This window comes from Pinus tabuliformis, chromosome 3_1 (assembly GCF_031772625.1).
Source record: "Pinus tabuliformis cultivar Carrire ecotype Pingquan chromosome 3_1, CPIR1, whole genome shotgun sequence".
Taxonomy (NCBI): Eukaryota; Viridiplantae; Streptophyta; class Pinopsida; order Pinales; family Pinaceae; genus Pinus; species Pinus tabuliformis.
In genome coordinates, this window is record NC_142301.1 from 142,704,378 (window position 1) to 142,729,857 (window position 25,480).

Sequence of the window (25,480 nt, forward strand, 5' to 3'; positions counted from 1 at the left end):
GTGTACATATATGAGTAAGGCTTAAGGTATTCTCCACCACTAATTGTGACAAAAATAGCCTCAAAACCTACAAAAGCCCAAGATTCATCCCAACACTGGAAATACCAAAAAAAGGAAACCACACATGCTCCTGCTCCTACTCCCATTCATTTTGCAACAAGTTCGCCTACTCCTTTGGCCAATCAACCATCTACCTCATAGAATTTTGTTTCCCCAACCCCTTCAACTGATTCATTGAATGGAGGAACAAGAAAGTCGACATCATGGTTTGGAGAAGCCTCAACTTCTTCCTAGAATTCACTTCCCCTCTCCTCTTCTTCATGGGCGCATAGATATTCATCTCTCTGCTGCTATATTTTGCTCTGCCATTATTGAAGTTTTCAAATATAATACATCCAACTCTCACTATTGAATGAAGAACTATATTCAATTCAAATTTTTGTGTGACCATGGCCTTAAAAGATGCTACTCATATTCATTTTCATTGGATTGATTTGTAATGGGAACTGGAGGACCTTTCTATGTGTTTGTTTTATAATTGAAGTTATAATGGTTCAAGATGACCTTGATTTCATACCATTGGAGTGACAAGGTTGATGCAATATTTTTTCAATAATTAAAACTTTCTCTAGTTTCGGGGGAGAATGGTGGTTCATTGTAAGTAAAATATTTGAACATTTTTTTTTCTTCACTTCAAAGAGGGGCGTGTTTATCATTAATTGAAGATTATTTGGTCAAAATTTGAAAGTTTGACAAAAATAAATTGTAATTTGTAGTTGAAAGTGTCGATAAAAGTCAAGTGAAATACTCTATGAACAACCTTTTTTTAAGTTGTTGTCAAAGGGTCAATTTCGAGTCCCTAACACTCATTTGTAGTGTGTGCGCTGTCTCTCGTGCATTATATTCTTGAATTTTTTTATCATGGAAATTTGATAAATCATTCATTATGTCAAACCTAGTAAATTTATTTGTGGAATAAAAAAAGTTGGAAGGACCCAAGACTACAAGACTCGAGTCATTATATGCATAATACATCAATCTTTAATGATTTGAAAAAATACATTTGTAATGGAAACAAAATAATAAACAATAGATAAATATAAATATTGAAAATATGACAGATGAGATGTATATAAATATTGAAAATGTATATAATACGTGGAATGCATTGCAAATTTTAAAAAATATATCCCAAGCAAAAAGGGTTGAGATTCATACCAAATTGCTTTGAAATATGGTTGAAGGAGGGATGTTTTGTAATATATTTCTCGTTCGAAAATATCGGACAAAAATTACTAAAATGTAGTTTTTGAGATGTGGAAAAAAACTTATGACTTCCATCTTGAAGAATGGCTTGCCACCATCTTACAAACATTTTTTGGAAACATTACAAATTGCTAATAAATTAGGAAATCAAAATTTTGATTCCCTTGGTGGCTTGATTGTCCAACATGCTAAGACATTTAGTAAAAACAAGAACTCAGGAGAATATCTTCTCTTCACCAACATAAGTAAAGGAGAAGGCTAAAAAAGGAGAGGTTCATCCAATACTAGAGAAAGAGGCCCATACAATGCGAACACAAGAGGAAGAGGTATGTATAATGGAAGTACTTGAAAAGAGGTTGCGTACTGGAAATTACGGAGGAAGAGGAAGAAATATATACTTTAGCTGTGACCATAGTAGAAGCTAAGGAAGAGAGAAACAATCAAAATAAAAAATATTCATGACATCTCATGAATTTTTTCCAAAAGGTGAAGAGATGTCCCAACTCAAATGCAAAATATGTATTTGCATTGGACATGTGGTAGAAGATTGTAAAACTAGAAATGAAAATTTGTCAAAGAATAAACAAACGTTCAAACAAAATTTTAAGTCTAATGATTCAACATCAACTTACTATGCAAAAAATGAGGAATATGATATGACAATAAATATGAAGAATGAATGTGTAGATTAGATGGCCACCAACAAATTGCCAAGAAAAGAATTTGAAGATGACTGGATACTTCATCTAGGAGCTACTCAACACGTGCTACAAAAAAAAGAGATTATTATGGACATATCAAGATATGGAACTCAATGCAATTTATTTGACAGATGCTACAACTCATGCACCTCAAGGAAAAGGATTAGTCCACATTTTTCTTCGAGGAATGTTCTAAAATTCAAGAAAAAGTTGTTGTCCTTGGTGCTCATAAGACAAAGACGTCATGAAATCATCATAGAATATGAATGGATCAAAATCAATTCAGTTAAACAAAATTTCAAAAATAATAATGAAGGGTTATGAAGATGGAAAACAAAAATTGACAACATCAGTGGATTAATCTATTGGCTTTCTACAATTATGGCATTACAAATTTGGCCACTTTAATTTTGACAACCTTAGTAAACTTAAAAAAAATGATTTAGTTAAAGGATTTCCCAATTTCCAAAAGGAAATTTCTAAGTGTGAAGCTTGTAGTATTAGAAAACAAAAGAGGAATCATTTTCCCATGTGCCAAGCAAACAAATGTTTGCAAGTAATCCATTATGACATGTGTGGTCCTATGGAATCTTCTCTTGGTGGATGAAAATACTTCATTCTTTTCATTTATGATTTTACAATGATAGCTTGGGTATATTTTAAAGGATAAATCAAAAGCCTTTGACAAATTCATACAATTTTAACATTTAATTGAAAATGTCACCAAAGGAAAGATTGCCACATTGAGAATGTCGGCATTATGATGCATATGTTGTACTTGATGGCAACCCACTCATAGAAGAACATCTCACTTACATACTACAGATGTGACTAAATGCATGGCATGTAGGACAGCTCAAAGGAACAAGAAGACCAAGTTCTAAGTGTGACAAGTTAGCTTTGCCATCAAGTCCAAAGGGGGAGATTGTTGGCATTATGATGCATGTGTTGTACTTGATGGCAACCCTCTCATAGAAGAATATCTCACTTATGTATAACTGGATGAATCTTCAGAAGAGATGTCAGATGTGACTGATGGAGGACAGCTCAAAGGAATCAGATGATAGTTCTAAGTTAGCTTTGCCATCAAGTCCAAAGGGGGAGATTGTTGGCATTATGAGACAAGTGTTGTACTTGATGGCAAATCACACTGATGACAAATCATAGTGCAGAAGGATAGCAGCAAGGAATTGATGATCAGTCTACAAGTATGAAGAAAAATATATACACGCTGGTTCACTATATACCAAGTCGCGTATACAAGCTGGTTCACTATATACCAAGTCGCGTATACGCAGGTTCGCTATATACCAAGTCGCGTGTACACGCAGGTTGGCTTCAGTAAAAGAGCGTGTATGTGGAAAACTTATCTTTGGTCCGTGGCGGTTATTCCTTGGAAGTTGTGCCTATGGTTTTGGACCATGATGTCTCGACGGACGTGTTGATCCCTAGTTTTGAAGTTGATGGTATTGTGTTACTATGGTTTTGGCCCGTGGTATTGAGCAAGGCCTAAGGCTATATAAGGAGAAGAAGATCATTAGGCAAATGTATCTGAAATGTCTTGAATATCTGATGAAGTATTAGATCCAGTATGCAGGTTGTGGGATGATGATGCATTGCTTGATCTGAGCTAAGGAGAGATCTCACCGGTTGATGGAGAACAAGATCTAAGGAGAGATCGGGATCAAATGGTTTGAAATGAACTATCTTTATATGGTTGATTATGCTTATTCTAGATCTGCATACTGACGCAAATAATGTTCTATAAGTGTTATAGTATGATTGATGTCTGGTACGGCTGCAAAGTCATAAGGAAATATTTTTAGATCTGTACGCGGGTTGGCCTTGGAAAAAGAGCGTATACACGCAGGTTGGGTTCATCCAAGTAGCGTGTACATTGTAAAGCTTGATATTTGAAGTTGCAGATGGGTCTGATGGTTATTGCAGAGTTCTGTGTCTGCTCTGTGTTCTGGTGACTGTGTTGTTGACAGTGTTTCAGTGTTTCAGTGATCAATGATGCAGGTTGTACTACAATGTTGATTGTCTTATGGATCCAGTATGAAAATGTATGAAACGTGGTCCCGGGTAGATCGTAGGCCGGCACCTACGTACTGGTAAACATATCAGCCAGTACAAGAGAAAGGGGGTTGTAGCTCCTTTCAGTATCAGTTGGAGAACAAGTAAAGGTTGGAGCATTTTGTAGGTAGGCACCTACGTACTAGTAAATGGATCGGCTAGTACAAGAGCTAAGAGGGTAGTAGCCCTCTGCAGGTTGTAGCCTGCGTGCTGGTAAAGGACTGCACCAGTACATTGTAAAAGAAATTTCTTATTAAAGAAAAGATAGAGACTACTTGCAGCAGGTGGTTTTCACCCACATTGGGTTTCCACCTTATATCATGGTGTTCATGTCTGTGGCTTTTGTGTGATGATCTGTTCTGTTATACTGCACCTGTTTACTGTTAATATGGTTAATAATGTTCTGATGCATTTACTGAAGATAAGCTAACTGAATCATAAGATTACTGCATGTACGCTAGTTGCTCTTAACGAAGTCGCGTATATACGCTGATATACTTAACTGAAGCTGCGTGTATGAATCTGAGTATGAAATTGAAAAGTTTTATCTGATCTGATAATACTGATTCACCCCCCCCCCCCCCCCCTCTCAGTATTATTTCCAACAATTGGTATCAGAGCAGGTCCTTTGGTAGAAGCTTGATCGCTTGAAGGAGATCCGTGGAACAATGGGAAAGAAGCTTAAGAAGAAAGCTCATAAGAAGAAGAAGACATCTCAGAAGATCTATGACAGTGGGAGAGTTGATTGGGGATTAGGTATAAGAAGTTCTTCAGATTCAGAATCATTATCAGGTATGAATGTGTTATCCTCTGATGTTCCTGCTATATTTCCTTGTGAAAGTGATGGAAGTGATAGTGAAACTACTGAACATGCTTTTATGGGTGAGCAAGAAAAGTATCAAATAGAGGCAGTATTTAGAAGGCTTACAGACAAAGTTAAAGATCAACAAGATCTATTGAACAAAAGGGAATGTGCTTTCAAAGAAGAAGTTACCAAACTAAAAGCTCAATCAGAGGAAGGAAACAAGGTAAGAAAGTTACTCAAGGACAAAGAAAATCAATGTCAAAAGTTGCAGCATGAAGTGACATCATTAAGAAAAGAAGTCAACGAAAGAAGCACAACCATCAAGAAACTCAAAGATAGATCCAGCTACTATGAAAATCTTGAAGCTACAATCCTCTCACTAAAAGGAGATCTTGAAGAATCAAAGAAGCAGAATACAGATCTACTCCAAGCTATTGCAAAACAAGAAAACGAAGTCACCAGCTTAAAATCTCAACTAGAATGTGCCTTCCGAGTTCGTCAAATGCAGCAGGATCTGAATGAAGAACAAGAAAAGGAGATTCTCAAACTAAGGCATCAGTTGGAAGAAGGAAGGAAAGATGGAGAAGACATGAAGAAGCAATGTCTAGAAAAGGAGGAACAACTTCAAGTTGAGGTAAATATCTTGAAAGGTAAATTAGAAGAAAATGATAAACTTTTGAGATTTCAAGATAGTACTAAAGCCTTGGATGATATTCTTAGTAGTCAAAGGTCTCCTGCTATCAAGACTGGTCTTGGTTTTCATGAATCTGTTGAAGGCGAATCTAGCTCACAAGGTGAGGCAAGGAACTCTAAAGAGAAAACTAAAATGATCAACAAGGAGATGAAAGGTCAATCCCATCAACAATCAAGGAAAGAGACTCCTCAAAGAAAATCTTTTACTCCTCCTATGAATAATGTTGAATGTTATGTATGTCATAATCTTAGACATGTTGCAGCTAGATGTGGAAGAAGAAGGGTTCAAGGCCATCATGTAGAAAGATCATCACATTCAAGGTACTTTAATGGATATTGTTTTTCTTGCAATATGTTTGGTCACAAAGTTGCTGATTGCTACAGGAGGAACATGAAACATGTTAGATGTTATGCATGTAACAAGCTTGGACATATAGCAAAGGAATGCAGGAACAAAGGATGGACATCACACCAAAAGAAGAAAACCTCATCACACTTGAAGATATGGAGGAAGAAGGAAGTACAGTCAGCACAATGTACTGAGACACAGCACAGCACAGACATATCAGACTCAGGGGGAGATGAAAGTGTAAAACATCAGTGTCCTGAATCTCATACGCAAGTTCCTTAAAGGGAAGTCGCGTATATACGCGAGTTAGACACTGCAACGTCGCGTATATGTGAGTTTGAGGAAAAGCAGTGGGGACAGGCTCAGAAAAGGGATCTGATATGATTCAGTCCATTATTTTCTCTATTGGTTAAGAGTTACAGTCTGCTGAGGATGTGTAAAAATGTTTTGATACTTGTAAGATGTCTAGAAGTGTTTTGATCCTAACGTGATGATGATGATGATGTCTTGATGCTTACTGCTGATATATGCATGATCAGATCTAACAGATGGCACAGGTTGAGGGGGAGCATATGCCTTTAATAATTCATTGCTGGCATTATGGTTAATAGTCCTTGGTGATGATTCTTATATGGCTAAATGATATATCTTGCTATGATGTGGTTGTGAGTTGTCTATGATAATCTCTCGTATGATTCTTGAAGTTACATACTAGATGTTCAGATCAAATTTATGGTTGATTCTTTGATGATGCATATATGGTGCTTACATGGTGATCTTCATAAGGACAAGGAGAAGTACAAAGCTTGAATACACATCCTCCTCACTTGATGATGAGTCACTTACTGCTGTTGACATATGCATAAAGATCATACAGTTATGATGCAGGCACTCATGTGGATAAGGATTGTTGCTGTTGATGATATCAAGAAGCTTTGTCAAAAGAGTTTGAGCTCAAGATGTTCCCAAGTAATGATACTTGGATCATGTAGAGCTTGATGAAATGGCTATGGTGGTTTCACACATAATGTGAATGACTCTGAATTCTGTTCAAAAGGATGAATTTGATGCAGACATAGCTTGTTATAGGTTGATGGCTTATTCTCTACAGGACATTTACAGGTTGCTGATATGGAAATTTGTGTACGCGAATTGGATAAGGACTATCCGCGTATATACGCTTGTTTATGAAGAGACAGTCGCGTATATGATAATTTGAAGGAAATCAGTGGGTCAAACTCAGAATGAGAAGATTCTGATATGGGTCTGACAGAGACCATCTGGCACAGGTTCAGGGGGAGCAGATAATCTTCCAATGATGCATTGTTGGCATTATCTTAGAAGCCTTTGGTTCTAGTTCACAAGTTGTTGTTGATTTCAGGTGAAACAAAGGCAGAGGGAGAACAAAAGGATCTCTTGGTTGCTGATCTGAATGGTGATTGACAAGATGCTGGCGATATCAGTTATTGGTGACTTTCATAAGTCTTGGTCTAGATTTGTTGTCTCTATGTCATGTATCTCTTTTATCTCTTTTATGGTGTCAAGGTCATGTAACGGCCTATGTTGGTTTTCCCACTATGCCTGGGATGAAAATGTAATGCTCTTGCCTTATCATGTGTAAACTTTTGATGTATCCCCACTTGGTTGGGTGGATGAGTCAATTCTAGTATGTCCCCACATGGTTGGGAAATGGATGTATGTATGAGTCTTTGGTGATAGGAAGGTCTTTTATGATGTATAGAGTCATGTTCTTCTTGAAGAACATCTTTTGCAGATCTTGCCTACAGTCAGGAAGAGCATGAACAACACACTTCAGCAGTACAGAGATTCAGCATGTACTCAGAGGGAGCATGGACAGATTGGTACACCTTGGCATATACAAAGGGGGAGATTATTCAGAGATTTCAGCAGGTACTCAGGGGGAGTATGGACAGTGGAATGATTCAGCAAAGGAAGAGAATATCTTGGTCCACCCTTTGCCCTTGATGTCAAAGGGGGAGAGTGATTTGGTGTTGTTGCCATCAAGTCCAAAGGGGGAGATTGTTGGCATTATGATGCATATGTTGTACTTGATGGCAACCCACTCATAGAAGAATATCTCACTTACATACTACAGATGTGACTAAATGCATGGGATGTAGGACAGCTCAAAGGAACAAGAAGACCAAGTTCTAAGTGTGACAAGTTAGCTTTGCCATCAAGTCCAAAGGGGGAGATTGTTGGCATTATGATGCATGTGTTGTACTTGATGGCAACCCTCTCATAGAAGAATATCTCACTTATGTATAACTGGATGAATCTTCAGAAGAGATGTCAGATGTGACTGATGGAGGACAACTCAAAGGAATCAGATGATAGTTCTAAGTTAGCTTTGCCATCAAGTCCAAAGGGGGAGATTGTTGGCATTATGAGACAAGTGTTGTCCTTGATGGCAAATCACACTGATGACAAATCATAGTGCAGAAGGATAGCAGCAAGGAATTGATGATCAGTCTACAAGTATGAAGAAAAATATATACACGCTGGTTCACTATATACCAAGTCGCGTATACAAGCAGGTTCACTATATACCAAGTCGCGTATACGCAGGTTCGCTATATACCAAGTCGCTTGTACACGCAGGTTGGCTTCAGTAAAAGAGCGTGTATGTGGAAAACTTATCTTTGGTCCGTGGCGATTATTCCTTGGAAGTTGTGCCTATGGTTTTGGACCATGATGTCTCGACGGACGTGTTGATCCCTAGTTTTGAAGTTGATGGTATTGTGTTACTATGGTTTTGGCCCGTGGTATTGAGCAAGGCCTAAGGCTATATAAGGAGAAGAAGATCATTAGGCAAATGTATCTGAAATGTCTTGAATATCTGATGAAGTATTAGATCCAGTATGCAGGTTGTGGGATGACGATGCATTGCTTGATCTGAGCTAAGGAGAGATCTCACCGGTTGATGGAGAACAAGATCTAAGGAGAGATCGGGATCAAATGGTTTGAAATGAACTATCTTTATATGGTTGATTATGCTTATTCTAGATCTGCATACTGACACAAATAATGTTCTATAAGTGTTATAGTATGATTGATGTCTGGTACGGCTGCAAAGTCATAAGGAAATATTTTTAGATCTGTACGCGGGTTGGCCTTGGAAAAAGAGCGTATACACGCAGGTTGGGTTCATCCAAGTAGCGTGTACATTGTAAAGCTTGATATTTGAAGTTGCAGATGGGTCTGATGGTTATTGCAGAGTTCTGTGTCTGCTCTGTGTTCTGGTGACTGTGTTGTTGACAGTGTTTCAGTGTTTCAGTGATCAATGATGCAGGTTGTACTACAATGTTGATTTTCTTATGGATCCAGTATCAAAATGTATGAAACGTGGTCCCGGGTAGATCGTAGGCCGGCACCTACGTACTGGTAAACATATCAGCCAGTACAAGAGAAAGGGGGTTGTAGCTCCTTTCAGTAGCAGTTGGAGAACAAGTAAAGGTTGGAGCATTCTGTAGGTAGGCACCTACGTACTAGTAAATGGATCGGCTAGTACAAGAGCTAAGAGGGTTGTAGCCCTCTGCAGGTTGTAGCCTGCGTGCTGGTAAAGGACTGCACCAGTACATTGTAAAAGAAATTTCTTATTAAAGAAAAGATAGAGACGACTTGCAGCAGGTGGTTTTCACCCACATTGGGTTTCCACCTTATATCATGGTGTTCATGTGTGTGGCTTTTGTGTGATGATCTGTTCTGTTATACTGCACCTGTTTACTGTTAATATGGTTAATAATGTTCTGATGCATTTACTGAAGATAAGCTAACTGAATCATAAGATTACTGCATGTACGCTAGTTGCTCTTAACGAAGTCGCGTATATACGCTGATATACTTAACTGAAGCTGCGTGTATGAATCTGAGTATGAAATTGAAAAGTTTTATCTGATCTGATAATACTGATTCACCCCCCCCCCCTCTCAGTATTATTTCCAACAGAGAATAGATCATGGGAGGAGAATTCACTACAATTGAATTCAATGATCATTCTAGAAGAAATGAATAAAAAGGCAGTTGACCAATTCTTATACTCCATAACATAATGGAGTCATAGAAAAAATGAAAAAACTGTAATGGAAATGGCAAGATCTATGTTACATTTCAAGGGGTTGAGCACAAAGTATTAGGTAGAAACATTTCATACAATAGTTATATAATCGAACACCCACATTGGCCTTAGATGAAATTATTCCATATGAAGCTTGGTATGTTACTATGCCTTCAATTAATTAGCTTCGAGTTTTTGGCTCCACTTGCTTGATCTAGGTGGATGTTGGTGGCCACCCACCTATCCCATTTGGACCCCCACAACTGTCTCTTTTAGCTTTTTCAGTTTCCTAAATTGTAGCACAGTTTACTATTTTTAGCGGTTTTTTGGGTCCTGAACTTCCGGAGTCGTTTTGAGGCCCTAAACGACGTTTTTTTGGGAATCTGGGGCAACATGGGTCTATGGACCCATGTTGCCTCCCAAAGTGGTAATACCGGATAGATCTTTCTAACGAGCTATCATACGCGTCAAACGGAGATCGGATGCCAAAGTTACGACCCCGGGAAATTGATGTACCAATTTACCCAAACGGGGCCCACAATTTGGCATTTCATCTTCTAGGGTTAGGTTTAGGGATGTGAAGGGTTTTCCATTGTTTCTCAACAATAAATAGGCCTTTGAGCCTCATTGTAACACAATTCAGAACAGTTCAGAGGCGTGTAGCCACCACATCTCTTCTCAGAGATAAGCTACCATCGCCCTAGCTGGTTTATTTCCATTTCTGGTTGTAAGCATATTTCAGTATTTTCAATTAATGAAATGAAGTATTATTTCCGCTGCATCTTTGTGTATATGGTTATCTCTGTAATTTATTGCGTTCCTGTTTAAATCCGGATCAGTGGTATCAGAGCGGTATGCTTTTTCTCTGTTTTTCTTTGCATGTCCCCAACGAGGTCGGGATATAAGGAGTTAGGACTTGAACTGGTCGAACCTTTACAAGACCAGCCTCGCAAATCCCGACGGCCTCCCATGGCGGATGAGAAGAAAGACAAGGGGGCAGGAGATCCTATCAAAATCTTGCTCGAAGAAGCACTCGAGCGGCAAAGGAACGCGATGATGGATAGCTTTGCGCAGATCCTTCAGCGGCTACCCAGAAGCGACGCATCAGCTTCCAGCAGCTACTCTGGAAACGCCATGCCCTTTAAGGTACAAGTTAATTTTGAAATCCCCATATTCGAGGGTCAGAAAGACGTAGATGCCGTAGATAAATGGTTAAATCTGCTAGAGGGTTATTTTTCTGTTCATGAATTTTCAAGTCGGGAAAAGATTGTTTTCGCTCTTCTCAAAGCAGCCCCCCACGTCAAGGACTGGTGGGAAACCTACTGCGAGCAGAAGGATGAAAGTACAGGCTCACTATTTTCAGCCGCACCCACTTGGAATGACTTCCGGGATGCCATCAAGGAGCAGTACTACCCTGTCGGAAGCTATGAGGACAAATACATCAAATGGACCACACTGCGGCAGGGACGAGACCAAGATGTGTCGGAGTTCACAAACATTTTTCATACCCTTCGCACATAGTTGGGTATCAAAGATTCTGAGCTGCATCTGGTACTCAAATACCGCGGCTGCCTACACAGATACATCCAGGAAGAGATGGGATTCTTGAACATCTCCTCACTCGGCACAGCATATCGATACACTGTCAAAATCGAGCAAAAGTTCAAACAGAAGAAGCGAGACTTTGGATCTGCAAATCCGAAGCCCAAAGGACAAAGCCAAGGCGGGGTGACCCAAGACAACCCGTCGAAGCCGCAAGAAAAGAACAACACCACGAAGCCGAAGAAGGACACAGGAAAGTGGTGTGAGTTTCACAAGAGTCCCACTCATAACACAAGTGAGTGTCGGACCAAGCAGTCGCTGGTGGCCGAGTTAAAGGCTTCCGAATCAGATGCATGTTCCGACCCTGAGCCAAAACCTGACAAGGGGAATGGCAAAGGGAAGCAGATCATTGATGTGGATCCCAGCGCCACTGTTGCCACTGCCAAGATCCAGAAGAATGAACCTGCAGATCCAGAAGAGGGGGAGCGTCTTTTCCACTCACAGATGTGGGTGAAGGGTTCGCCGCTGCAATTCATTGTCGACAGTGGCAGCCAAAAGAACCTCATTTCAGCAGAGGTCGTGAAGCGGTTGGGCCTACCGACTACACCGCACCTGCAGCCGTACAATATCGGGTGGCTTCACGAAGGACGAGATCTGAAAGTTCGCCAGCAGTGCCGCCTTCCCTACAACATCAAGCCCTTCACAGATGAGGTATTGTGTGATGTTACACCTCTGGATGTTTGTGATGTATTATTAGGCCAGCCATACTTGTGGAGGCGACATGCTGTGTATGAGTCAAGGCCTCGTGCTGTCATTATTTCTTTGAGTAATTCATTATACAGGATACCAGAGGTAGCCCCACCTACTACCACATCTTTGATCACTGCTAAGAAAGGCAGCAAGCTCATCTCACAGACCAGGAAATTTATCTGTCTGGTTCACTCCCAAAGTAAGGGGAAGATCGTTGCTACCTCCATGACCCCTGCAAAGGGTTCCTCCATGCAGCAGCAGCAACAAAGGGATACAGTCATAACAGAACACAGGAACAACTTCTCCTCACCCACAAAGATACCACACAAGTTTCAGGTGGGCAACAAAGTCTGGTTGCATCTGCAGAGGGAACGCCTTACTAGAACCCATCAAAAGCTCAGACCACTCCGAAATTGTCCTTACAGTAGTACCAAGGCTGTGGGGAACAATGCTTTGGAGCACATCCTCCATTCCTTTGCCTGCACCAAGTGTTCAATATGGACCATCGTCGACCATGCTTCCCACCATTACTGGACACATCAGAGATTGCAGGACAAGTTCAGCAGATGGAGGAACTCAACGCAATGGGGACCATTGCTTCCTAAGGGGGGAGGAATGATCTAGGTGGATGTGGTGGCCACCCACCTATCCCATTTGGACCCCCACAACTGTCTCTTTCAGCTTTTTCAGTTTCCTAAATTGTAGCACAGTTTACTATTTTTAGCAGTTTTTCGGGTCCTGAACTTCCGGAGCCGTTTTGAGGCCCTAAACGACATTTTTTTTGGGAATCTGGGGCAACATGGGTCCATGGACCATGTTGCCTCCCAAAGTGGTAGTACTCGGATAGATCTTTCTAACGAGCTATCGTACGCGTCAAACGGAGATCGTATGCCAAAGTTACGACCCCGGGAAATTGATGTACCAATTTACCCAAACGGGGCCCACAATTTGGCGTTTCATCTTCTAGGGTTAGGTTTCGGGATGTGAAGGGTTTTCCATTGTTTCTCAACAATAAATAGGCCTTCGAGCCTCATTGTAACACAGTTCAGAACAGTTCAGAGGCATGTAGCTGCCACATCTCTTCTCAGAGATAAGCTACCATCGCCCTAGCTGGTTTATTTCCATTTCTGGTTGTAAGCATATTTCAGTATTTTCCATTAATGAAATGAAGTATTATTTCCACTGCATCTTTGTGTATATGGTTATCTCTGTAATTTATCGCGTTCCTGTTTAAATCCGGATCATTGCTAAACCTTAGTTCCTAAGGAAAAAAGGACTAAGCTAGAAATCACATTATGAAATACATTGTTCTTGGCTATTCATATAAAAATAAACGATATATGTTGTTATCTAATGGGAAATTTGTTATTAGTTGGGGTGTTGTCTTTGACGAGACAAAAAGTCAAATAGTGCAAGAGCTTGATAAACTCCTTCGTAACTTGGAGAATAGAGTAAAAAAATTAATTTCTGAAAGAAAGTCAAACAAGATTGAGAAATACTTAGCCCCAATACGAATATTCATGAGTTAGATAACCTCTCTTTAGATGATGATTCTTCAACACATGATAGACCTAATACAACAACTTCACCATAGGGACAACATAGCATACCAAAATTATTCACACAACTAATAAAACATGTTCATGAAGATAAACAAAACATGGACTAGAAGTGCATTTCAATCGAATTTTGACTTAGTCACTCATTATTAAATTGAACTGCAACTTTTGTAGAAGTGATGAAGCATAAATAATGACAACAAGCCATGGTGGATGAATATAATCCAGTAATTGCAAATGGAACATGAAAACTTATTATTGTCGAACTAATGTTAAACCCATCAACAACAAATGGATTTAGTAAGCTAAGTATAAAGTAAATGATTAAGTGGATAAGTACAAAGTAAGGCTTGTAGGTAAATACTTTTGCTCAAAAACAAGGGATTGAGGATGAAGAAATGTTTTCCCCAACAACAAAGTGGAACACAATCAAGATGGTGATAAATTTGGCTACATAATATGATCAAACACTTCATCAAATGGATGTAAGTGTTTTTTTAATGGTGATTTGAAAGGAGAAGTCTACATGCCTCAACCCTCGGGATTTGAATTTGAAGGGTAAGAGCATACAATTTGTAGATTTATATGGCTTGATACAGACACCCAAAGCATGTATGCCAAAATGGATGAATACCTCAGGCATGGTGGTTTTCATCACAACGAGTATGATGATACTTTGTATTCAATTTGAAAGGTTAAAACTTGGTTATTATTGTTATGTATGTTGATGACTTAAACATTATAGGAAATCATGAAGATCACATCAAGTAGGTAAAACAAGTACTTCAAAAGGGACTCAAATGACATACTTGGGGCCACTTCATTAATATCTTGGAGTAGATGTTACACAACAAAATAATCAAATCTTCATTAGTCTAACCAAGAATGTCATAGAATTGTTGAAGAATTTTGGCATGGAAGAATATAAACCCTCTCTTATTCCTATTGAACAAAACTTAGAACTTTCAAAATTTGACAGGGAATTGCTAAACAACACAAGCTATAGACAATTGATTGGAAGCCTCATTTACTTGACAACTACTTGCCCAAATTTTCCATATGCAATTACCATTCTTTTTTAATTCACGCAAGTCATTTATATGAAAAAAAATGGGTCCTTAGGTTACATACAGGGAACAAAGGATTTTGGGGTTCTATATAAGAAGAAGAAGTACTTTACACTTGTTCCATATTGAGATGCAGATTTTGCAAATGGTATTGATGATAGAACATCAATATTGGGTTATTTAATGAATATGGGTTCAACAATAAGCAGGTAACAATGGTAGATTCTTCAGCAGAGGCATAATACATTTCAACTTAAGAAGCAAAATGTGAAATTGCCTAGATACAAATAATTTTGCAAGAGCTTGGTGCTATTCAGAAAACACAAACTAAATTATTCATTTATAAACAATCAGTGATAAAAATGGCCAAGAATCTAACATTTCATAATAATACCAAGCGTGTCAACCAAGTATCACTTCATAATAACATTCATCAACAACAACATCATCAAGCCATAATAATGTCCATCTGAAGATCAAACTTCAAACATTTTCACCAAGTCATTGGGAAAAATAAAATTCACCAACTCTAAGGAAAAAATTGCGATTTGTGAACATAAACTTTTGGATTAAAGGGTGGGGGGTGTTAACCTCATAATCCTAAAGTTTATTTAGTTAGGTGTTTTTCATGGAACAATAAAGTGACTCTAGATATGTAATTTTCTTAGAATAATAAAGTTATTCTAGAAGTGTTGTATTCCTTAGAAGATGGACAGGCCTTGTCACATCCTTGTCATAGTGATCATCCTTGAGTTGTTGATCAAGGACACATGGCATATTGAGATGAATTAGATAGGTTATATATATGCTATGCCTCACACCTATTATGTAAGTTTTTTCATTGATTAATAAAATCACATGTCTAAAGACACTCGTGCTAAATTTATCACTCATTGGTCAAGGAATTAATAAACAAGGTTGCTTCAACTAGAGTATGAAAAGGTGGCGAGTCATTTCTTATTTTTTTTAGTTAATTTAAAAGCAAGGACTCCACTCCTCTCACTATCACTCTTAACTAATGTAATTCATGTGCGTTAGTGAACTTGAATATAAAAACTAATCTTCTCCCTCTCGCTATTTGAAGGGCATCCTTATGTTGATTGCAAATTATATGCCCACGACAAACATGGAGCAAATTGAACTATTAAATTTGCTTCATTGCAACTAGATTTTGGAATCTACAATCAACATATGCTCACGACTATTTGAATATGTGGAGAATAATCTTCCATGTATCACCTATGATCCAAAGCAATAGGCAGAGAAATGAGGGAACAACACATACCAATGTCACTACGTTCACACATACAATGAATATGTATGGTGATGCATGCTACATGTGTAAAAATTGGTCAACACTCTCTTTGCACTCATGCAAACTATATTTTTTCAACAAACAAACAAACAAGAAATATAGGAGCCAGCGACATAAAAACACAAACATATATCACAATGAAAATCATATGTGGATAATCAAGTGCTATAGATATTTTTTGAGGGCAACAATAATTATATACTTTTCTAGAGCATTATGAGGAGGCTTAGAATTTCTCCATTACAAACTCCCACCATGCTTTTCTATCAACATTTTCTCTATTTCTTGACAAATATCCATGTGCTCAAATTCCATGATATCATTGATAAGCCTTGGGAAGTAGATTTCTTATTCTCTTGATGTCTAGGTTGGCCTCTTGATCTCACAATGTAGGAACTCTAAATTCAAATTGAATAGCAATTTGTCATGTGATCAATGATTCGATGAACAAATGCACTAGTTCTTGTTTGACTTAGGTGGGCATGCATATCAACTCGTTATTGTGCTTTTGATAATAGAATTAGCATCCACCTGTGGCAACCATAAAATAGTTGAATCCCATCAATTTGAGCATAGAGAAAGGTGGCCTTCATGCACTAGTCAATTCTCATAAAAGAAGGTATGTTATGAATTGCCTAATCACTTATTCAACTAGATCAAATGGAATATCATCTTGATCGCAACCTAGAAAGGGAAAAGCTAGTATGGTGTTGGATATTTATCATTATCTTACTTCCAAGTCTCCTAGTGAAGGTATGTTGCATTCTACCTCCCATTATCTAGAAGGTATGAATCCACATTACAAGTGATAATTGAGAATCTTTCATGGAACTTATTCACATTTAAACCAAATATTCTAACATTAATGACACCCAATGTCACAGGGTTCACCGAATTTGAAACTGGAGGTTCGGAATTCGGCGAACCCCAAAAAAAAATCAGATTCATTTAGGTTCACCAAACCTTAAATTTGAACTCGAAGGTCGAACCTGATTGAATTCGAACCTAATCGAATTTGAAACTCAAATCAAAACTAAAGCTGAATTTGATAAAAAAAAAAAAAAAAAAGATGAGGTTTGCACTTCTGGATTATAACTACTTGACATTATTGACTTCTTTTTTAAAATGTTGAAACTTAAATATGTTCTCCATAATTTTACAATATAGTTGTATCGTAATTTGTATGTTTTAATTTTGTGATTTTTTCAGAGATTACAAGTATTTGACATTATAGGCATTCTTTTAAATTTTGAAGATTAAAATTTATGTCATTTTTTTTTGCATTTGCAAACTACTATGGTGTAAGTTTATATTTAACTAATATCATTGACAATTATATGTTACTATGATTAAGTTATTCATGTATGTTTATTAATCATAATTCTTACTCATATGTGTTTATTGATTGATTTTGATATATATATTTACTAATCGCAGAAAATTCAAATTTGAATCGAACTTAATCATTGTCGAACTCAAATTCGAACCCAAACTGTGTGACATAGATGACACCAATCTTTTCTTACTACATACTCTAGCCTAACTTGACGCGTTTATCATACCAACATTGTTGAACTCAAATTCGAACCCAAACTGTGTGACATAGACGACACCAATCTTTTCTTACTACATACTCTAGCCTAACTTAACGCGTTTATCACACTAACAGAGAGAATGGTGGGTAGAAAGTATGCCATGCCATAAGTGCATCTATGCTTATATATTTGGTTTAGTTGTCTTATTCATTTAAAGATGTAATTCGTTTTATAATGGGAGATCTAGTTGAATCAAGATCTTCCATTCCTTGATTTGGAGTCAGGGTTTGTGGACTACAAGTTTTATTGAAAAATAACCTAGGATGATGTAGGATGATGTAGCCAACCCTGGACACTAGTCCATGTGTTTTGCCTTTATTGGGTTTGAATGTGAAATTTGTGACATTGTTACAACGACAATAGTCGTGGATTATGATGCAGTAAGAGCAAGCCCATGGAGAATTACATGCCATTCCATGGTCAACCCCAATCCATTGATGAGATTAAGAGAATTTAAGACACTACCGTTGGATATTTACAACACTAGATGGACAACTTATTTTCATAGCTGCTTTTCCAACATAATGAGGGTGAAAGGCAAGACCTTTATTTGATGAGAAGAAATTAAAAATAAAACAATAGTGCGTGCATGCATATTGTATATCCTTCGTAACGTTTTATTGTTCAGGCTCAACGATTTTTCTATTTTAGAAAACCTCAGTGAGTCAAATTTTATTATCCTATTACATGAAAATTTTGTGTTATGTTGCAGATTTGCTTTTGCTAAAAAAATTTATGTTAACTAATAGATTTTTTTTGCAAATATATGCTTTATTGCATTGGTATTAGATAGCCAATGGTCTTTGAACAAATACATTGTGCAAAAAATCCCCTCTCGGTGATGAAATGGAGGAAACCAGTTAGGAAATTATGTTGTAGGCATTCTAAATTTGATATTTGATGTTTATGCATGTAATCATTATTTCTTAAAAAATATTATTAACTTGTTATTTTGGGATATGCATTATTATTATTATTTTTATTTTTTTTCGAGGTTGATTTCATTCACACTTTTTATATTAAAGGTGAAAGTGGAAATGTGGAAATCTCTATTATAAAAGTATTAAATATAAATCAAGTTCTTATTGCAAGTCTTTAGATGCTCTTGATTGTAACTTCTTAAATATTGAATTAAAATTATGTTCATTACTTCTATCTATCTAATAGGGATTAAAAGGTTTTATATTTATTTAATTTGGTTTCCAATTTCTCTCACAATGAAGTCTAAAATGTAATATGGTATCTCTATTAGAGATGAGATGATGCTTCATGGTATCCCAAATTGAATCGGTGACCTTTTAAAAAAACAAATTTGTTTATTTTGTTACTTCGATGGTTTTTTTACAAAATATTAAGATACATCTTACTAACATTGTCAACTATCACAAACAGGGCTTCACACCTTATTCTTGTCCTTGGATGCCCCTTGGAAAAATTGGCAACTTGAGATTCCAACCATGAAAATCTTAATTTCCCCTTATCACTAGGTTTTCCCCATGCTCACCTTACATATCCCAGGCTTGTGACTACGTCTTTTCACTTGTTGTGTTGATCTTTGGATCCATGAGACACATTTCTCTCTTGAATTTAGACTTCTCGAACCAATTAAGCGTACACTAGACTTACGCTATGCAAATGCCTAAAGAAAATTGCTTGTAACCTACCTTAGATATTTCAATGGTGAGCTCATCATAATGAATCTTAAACTTATTTCCATTATACTAAGCTTATGCTTGATTGTGTGAAATATTTTCATATATTTAACAGAAAAAGGAAGCAATCCATATGCATTATTTGGACTATCATTAGAACATATAAATATAACATAGATTTATAATCGAATACCATGAACACAATATTTACCTTGGAGAAACTTGTATGGTAAAAAACCCTAATGGAATGAGGGAATGTACCTTTCTTCTTAAATAAGAGAGTACAATGCAAAATATAGAGATAATTTTGCTCACCATGGAGCTATGAGACACTATGGTATGCTACAATGCCCAACAAATTCCCATTTCTCTTATGATTTGTGATCTCTCCACACCTATTAGCGAGTGTTTTGTCAAATAACATCAAAACCATAATAAGAGCTAAATCCTTCTCCCTCCTTTCAACTAGGGTTTCAACACCCTTTCTTAGTCATTAAGGTTAGGGTTCTAGAATTTTTCGATGTTTCTAGAAGTTTGTAGGAAATTTCATTTCTTACTAAAGAGGGTTCATTGGGGAGATTATGTCGTTTATGCACCTAAAGAAATAATCCATATTTACCTTGCTAGGGACACCTTTCACATATAAACTCAGTTTGGAATGTTCATTTTTTGATAGAAAACTTTCAACTAGTACTATAAGGGGTCAAAATTGTTATACCACTTTAACACAAAAACATATTTTACAGCCCAACCCATTTGTCTAGTTTTCAAGGTCTAGCCCATCATGCCCCATACAAGTTCCAAACCTTTTTTTTTTTCCCATTAAAAAGTGCAACAAAACATAATTGCAACTTTATGTATCTATTTTGCATTATTTAAAAAAATAATACACTAAACAACCTCAAATACACATGTCTAAGGGTTGCAAGGTAAGTCAACCTATTTCTTCCCAAGAAGGTAACAATGAAACATTGACTTATACAACAAGATTAATGGTGGCATCTATGTGTGGTTGTGTCGAGAGGCACATTCTACAACCCAGTACAAAGGAGGTGTAATTCCTTCCATGCTCAACTTAGAGTTGACACGTGTCCCTTTTAAAATTAAAATTAAAATAATAATTCACTAAATAGATAAACATTGTTAGATATATAAAAATTAAAAATAAATATTCATGTTGTAAGCAGAACTTTGGCGAAAATCACATGAGGAAAGACCTTTGTTGACGCGTTTCGAACCAACCAGTGTGGTTCATCATCAATTCAATAATAAATATTCATATTTAGTTCTTAATTGATATTACAACCTAGGATCAAGGAGATGTAATTCCCTTGTACTTAACATAGAGTTGACATGTGGTAGTTAAAGAAAATATTAATAACAAAATAATATTTCTCTCTAGATTATAAATGAATTTTTTTGATACCTCTATTCAACAACATAATTTTTTAATTTTATATCAACTTGTTAAAGAGATAAAGTAATTTAACCTAAAAAAAACCATTTTCATTAAAATGTATAATTCATTTAATTCTTAATATGAAGTAGATACATGGCATTGAGAAAATATTAATACAAAAAAAAGATCAATATAAATCATAAATATAATATTTCAATATGTCTAGTTAAGTAAAATATTTCAATAATATATAGAGTTAAGTAAAACATTTCAATAATATATAGATACAGCATAAAATATTCAAAAATCTATTTATGCATTCAAAATGCAATTTTAAAATGAAAAATTACAATGTCATAAATAATTATGTTGCTAGAACATTTTATTGGTGCCTTAATCAAAATGAAAGAGATATATACTTCTTTTCATGTTTAGTATAAAGTTGGTATATGATACATATACTTCTTTTCATGATTAGTATAAAGTTGGTATATGATACATATACTTCTTTTCATGATTAGTATAAAGTTGGTATATGATACATATACATACAGTAGTGCAGCTAGGCATGAATCCATAATAAATATCAAAACAATTACTTCGTGATACATCTCACTAACAAAATTATAACTTTATTTTAAATTATTATTGTTATTATTCATTATAAAAATAATTAATAAATAAGTCAAACATAAATACATCTACCAAAAAACACATGGAACAAGATTATTAACTTACCCCCATTTTATTTTGGATATTTTTAGTCTCTAAATAAATTTTGTTATAATATCCATGTGTCACTACCATGGTTTATCAATACCACATGCCCAAAAAAACATAAGTTATTTCATATTACACTTATTCATATGACTTTTTAAAAATGTCAATTTAATTAAAAGAGAAAAAAATGGAATAACTACTTTGGAGATAAATGTCAACCTCTGATTTGTGTATACTACTATAAATATTCTAGAATGTTCTATGAAGGTTAAATCCGTATCGTCCACCTAATAATTATTGAAGGACATATGTAATCCTAATAATTATTGAAGGACATATGTAATCCTTTCTATGCTCAACATGGAGTTAATACAGTTTGTGTGTGTATATAAAACCAATGTAAATCCATATTAACTCCATATTTATCAAGCATCAATTCTCAAGATACAATTTTTTTTTCAAATTTTATATTATAAAAAATGTTTTCACCTCAACAAATTTGATCCTTTTAATATAACATAAATCTACATTAATATAATGTCAATCTACTTTCCAAGCATAAATCTTTAGTTAACACCTCATAACTTGGGAAATGGCGATATATCTCACTAATAACACCTTGAACCAATCAAATTCATTCCATGAAGACCAATGCAAAGTGCAAAGTTGCCTTTTAAATTCCTTTAAACTCTACAAGGGATCTTTGATTTTTTTATCATGCATAATGGAGTTTAGAATCACTATTATTATATCTCTTGATAGGTTCTTCAAGAGCGGTATTACTTTTCATCTCAACCCTATCCAGATCTTCCAGAGCACAAATGATGCATGCAATGGCGTCCAAATAGTACCTTGAAGACAATAAACTGAGTTGACATTTTGTACAATAATGTGTAGCATCAGCATTCCCTGTCACTCATTGTACATTCTCTTGTTGTTTCTTCTTTGATCATTGAGACTTGTACATTCTCTTGTTGTTTCTTCTTTGATCATTGAGACTTTTACAATATTTACAATATTCACTGATACTGGTTGACATTAAAAAAATTGGATGAAGCCAATATCAAATTTCACTTTTACTTTTATCAATCATGAACTTACTTAAAATTAATTATAGAGTGTCGATTGAGTGGTTAGCAAAATGGCTTCACCCACGTTCAAATTTTTGCTAGTGACTTGATGATGTTAAACCAGGTTAAAATTTTTGCGGTGACTTGATGAGTTTAACCTAAGTTCAAATTTTTGCTAGTGAGCTTAATAATTATTATCTATTTTATTATGATTTAATTGTCAATTGTGAAAGATGGTGACATGTTAATTATTAACTAAAATCCAACCAAATATAATTATTTGGTGAAATTGTAGTTTTTTTAAATGTCTTTTATAGTGCATAAATGAATTCAACATCCTAAAAAATTTCAAAAACCATTCTGATTGTATAGATTTGAATAGTTATATATATATATATATATATATATATAATCTACTTTCTTATGATTCAATATTCAATGGTGAAAGATGATGGCATGTTAATAATTAGCTTAAAGTGAAGCAAAACATAATTATTTGGTGAAATTGTGGTTTTTTAAAATGTATTTTAGAATGAATTCTGAATTTGGAAAATCTTTAAGTATTTTTGATTGTGTAGATTTCATAACTCAAACTTGTGATTCTAATACATCTCAACCAAATTTCTAACATAATTAACTAAAAATAATGCTAAAAAACCATTTAGATTGTGAAATTAAAATAGATTCTAATATATCTCAACCAAATTTCTATCAAAATTAGCTAAAAATAATGCTAAAAAACCATTTAGATTGTAAAATTAAAATAGAGTAATAGCTGAAATTGATCGATTGATCCGGATATGTGCAGTGGAATTAGTTATTGAGCTTTGAGCACAGGGATATAATGATGGAAAACAAAGAGCAAGACATGGAAGAGAACAACAACAATGTTTATCTGGTCAGAAACTGTAACACAAATCATCTCTTAAAATAGAATATAAGATAGACTGTTGCGAGGATAACTAAAGAAAGAATACTATGTTTTAATCAGACGTGCTAAAAATCTATTTGACGTTGTACTTAAGAAATTCAGAAGAAAAGAAATCGTTAAGAAAAACAACAAAACGCAGTCATTCTCAAGTTTCCAGGGCTGTAATTCTCTACTGGTAAACAGCATACCTCAGCAAGCTCCAGGGTTGTACTGCATTTAGGTCAAAAGAAACTTGCAGTTTTTTCCCCTCAAATTCAATCACAAGGGTCTCTCCATATCATAGCAGTCACCAACAGGACCTGTGCTCTCCCTCCTCTGAACCTCCTCTATTTTCTTCATGTCAAATTCGTCCAACAAAAACCCAAAAACCTTCAAATTTTCATCTAGATGATTGGCATTTCGAATTCCAACAATGGGATGCACAGGCCCTTGCTGCATCACCCACTTTAACGCAACACTGGAAATGGTGGTTGAATGTTTACAAGCAATCTCTGCCAACACTTCCAGTAATTTCTTCCAGTACAACTCACCCCCTGCTACCCTAACAATATTCCAATACATTTTCAGGCTGGATGTGTTGAGAAGGACATTATTGGAGACCTTCAGTTTTGCAAGAATACCCTTCTTCCCTCCATTCCAATACTTATCTGAAAGAAGCCCTCCAGCAATGGAACCATACGTGAATAATTTGATACCATTTTTTTTGCAAAAGGGAACCATCTGTGCCAGAGGCCGAGGATCAAGAACAGAGAACTGAACCTGATTGCACACAACTGGAACGCCAGCGTCCACAATCTTTGACAGGGCCTCTGTATTCATATTAGTAGTCCCAACGCTTGTAATCAGCCCTTTCTCACGAAGCTCTGTGAGAGTCAGTGCAGTGTCTAACATTCCTGGAATATTATAATCCCACCAATGTAGCTGCACAAGGTCCAGTTTCTCCACTCTGAGAGCACGCAGGGATCGCCTAATACTCTGCTCTACAGAGAAAGGAGAAACAGTGCCTTGGAAAATATTGGGTACATATTTTGTGAAAATCTGAACCTCTGGAAACCCTTGCTCTGTTCTTTCTTTCTCCCACTGCTCTCTGAATTTGCCCAGGGTTTCTTCACTTGGGCCATAGATATCTGCTGTGTCGAATGTAGTGAGGCCTCTAGATGAGTACCTTTCCATAACAGAAATTATTTCCTTTTCCACGATCCTGCCATGTCCCCCTGCTAATGTCCAACAGCCATTTATGAGTGGGGCGAATCTGGTTGGGGAATCATCATTGAATTGCACTGTTTGAACAGCTGTAGTTGACCCTGAAGAAGCAGATGGTGATGCACTAGCCTGGCAAGCTGTTCTTGTTATGAAATGATGGGCTGATTCTTTCCCAAAGAGAAAACTGGGAAGTGTGTGATTCCTCGGTGTATTTCTGGTGATGAGGAACAGTGAATGAGTGCCATGAAGGTGTCCTGAGCTTCTGGGGAGGAGTGGAAGTGTTGGAAAGAATGATGTTGAGGCAACACTTGTGATCCCCATTTGCAGTGAGGAGCGATGATCGTAGGATTGAATTTACTGATAGTGGGTGCCCATCGATATGTGCCATAAGGAAGAAATTGGTTGAAGGGAGGACGTTCAGTAAGGAGGAGAAGGTTAACGGTGTGGCCAGATAATAAGAAACCACGTGGCCCGACGTATGCCAACCTTCCATAAATGAAAGATAGGGTAGTGGATTAATATGAGCCATTGTTCAAAAGGTGAACAGATAGATTTGATAAAATGAAAAAAAGTTTATTTAGATTTAATCAAACAAATCATAATTATTATATTAAATTTATTATTATTATTATTAGTCCCTCGGATGTGGGTGATTAAGATGAATTTAATAAGGATTAGATAGGGGGACGGCAGGCGGCTAAGCCACATG

The 25,480-nt window shown here is 36.3% G+C and overlaps 1 protein-coding gene across 1 annotated transcript; it reads right to left on the reverse strand.

Moving 5' to 3' along the window:
* Positions 1 to 23,365: 23,365 nt before the first annotated feature.
* LOC149186206 (pyridoxal reductase, chloroplastic-like) lies at positions 23,366 to 25,184 on the reverse strand. The gene has a single exon (XM_089410926.1). It carries the CDS (start codon positions 25,090 to 25,092, stop codon positions 23,827 to 23,829), a length of 1,266 nt encoding a protein of 421 aa, XP_089267052.1. The 5' UTR covers positions 25,093 to 25,184; the 3' UTR covers positions 23,366 to 23,826.
* Between the last annotated feature and the right edge of the window lie 296 nt (positions 25,185 to 25,480).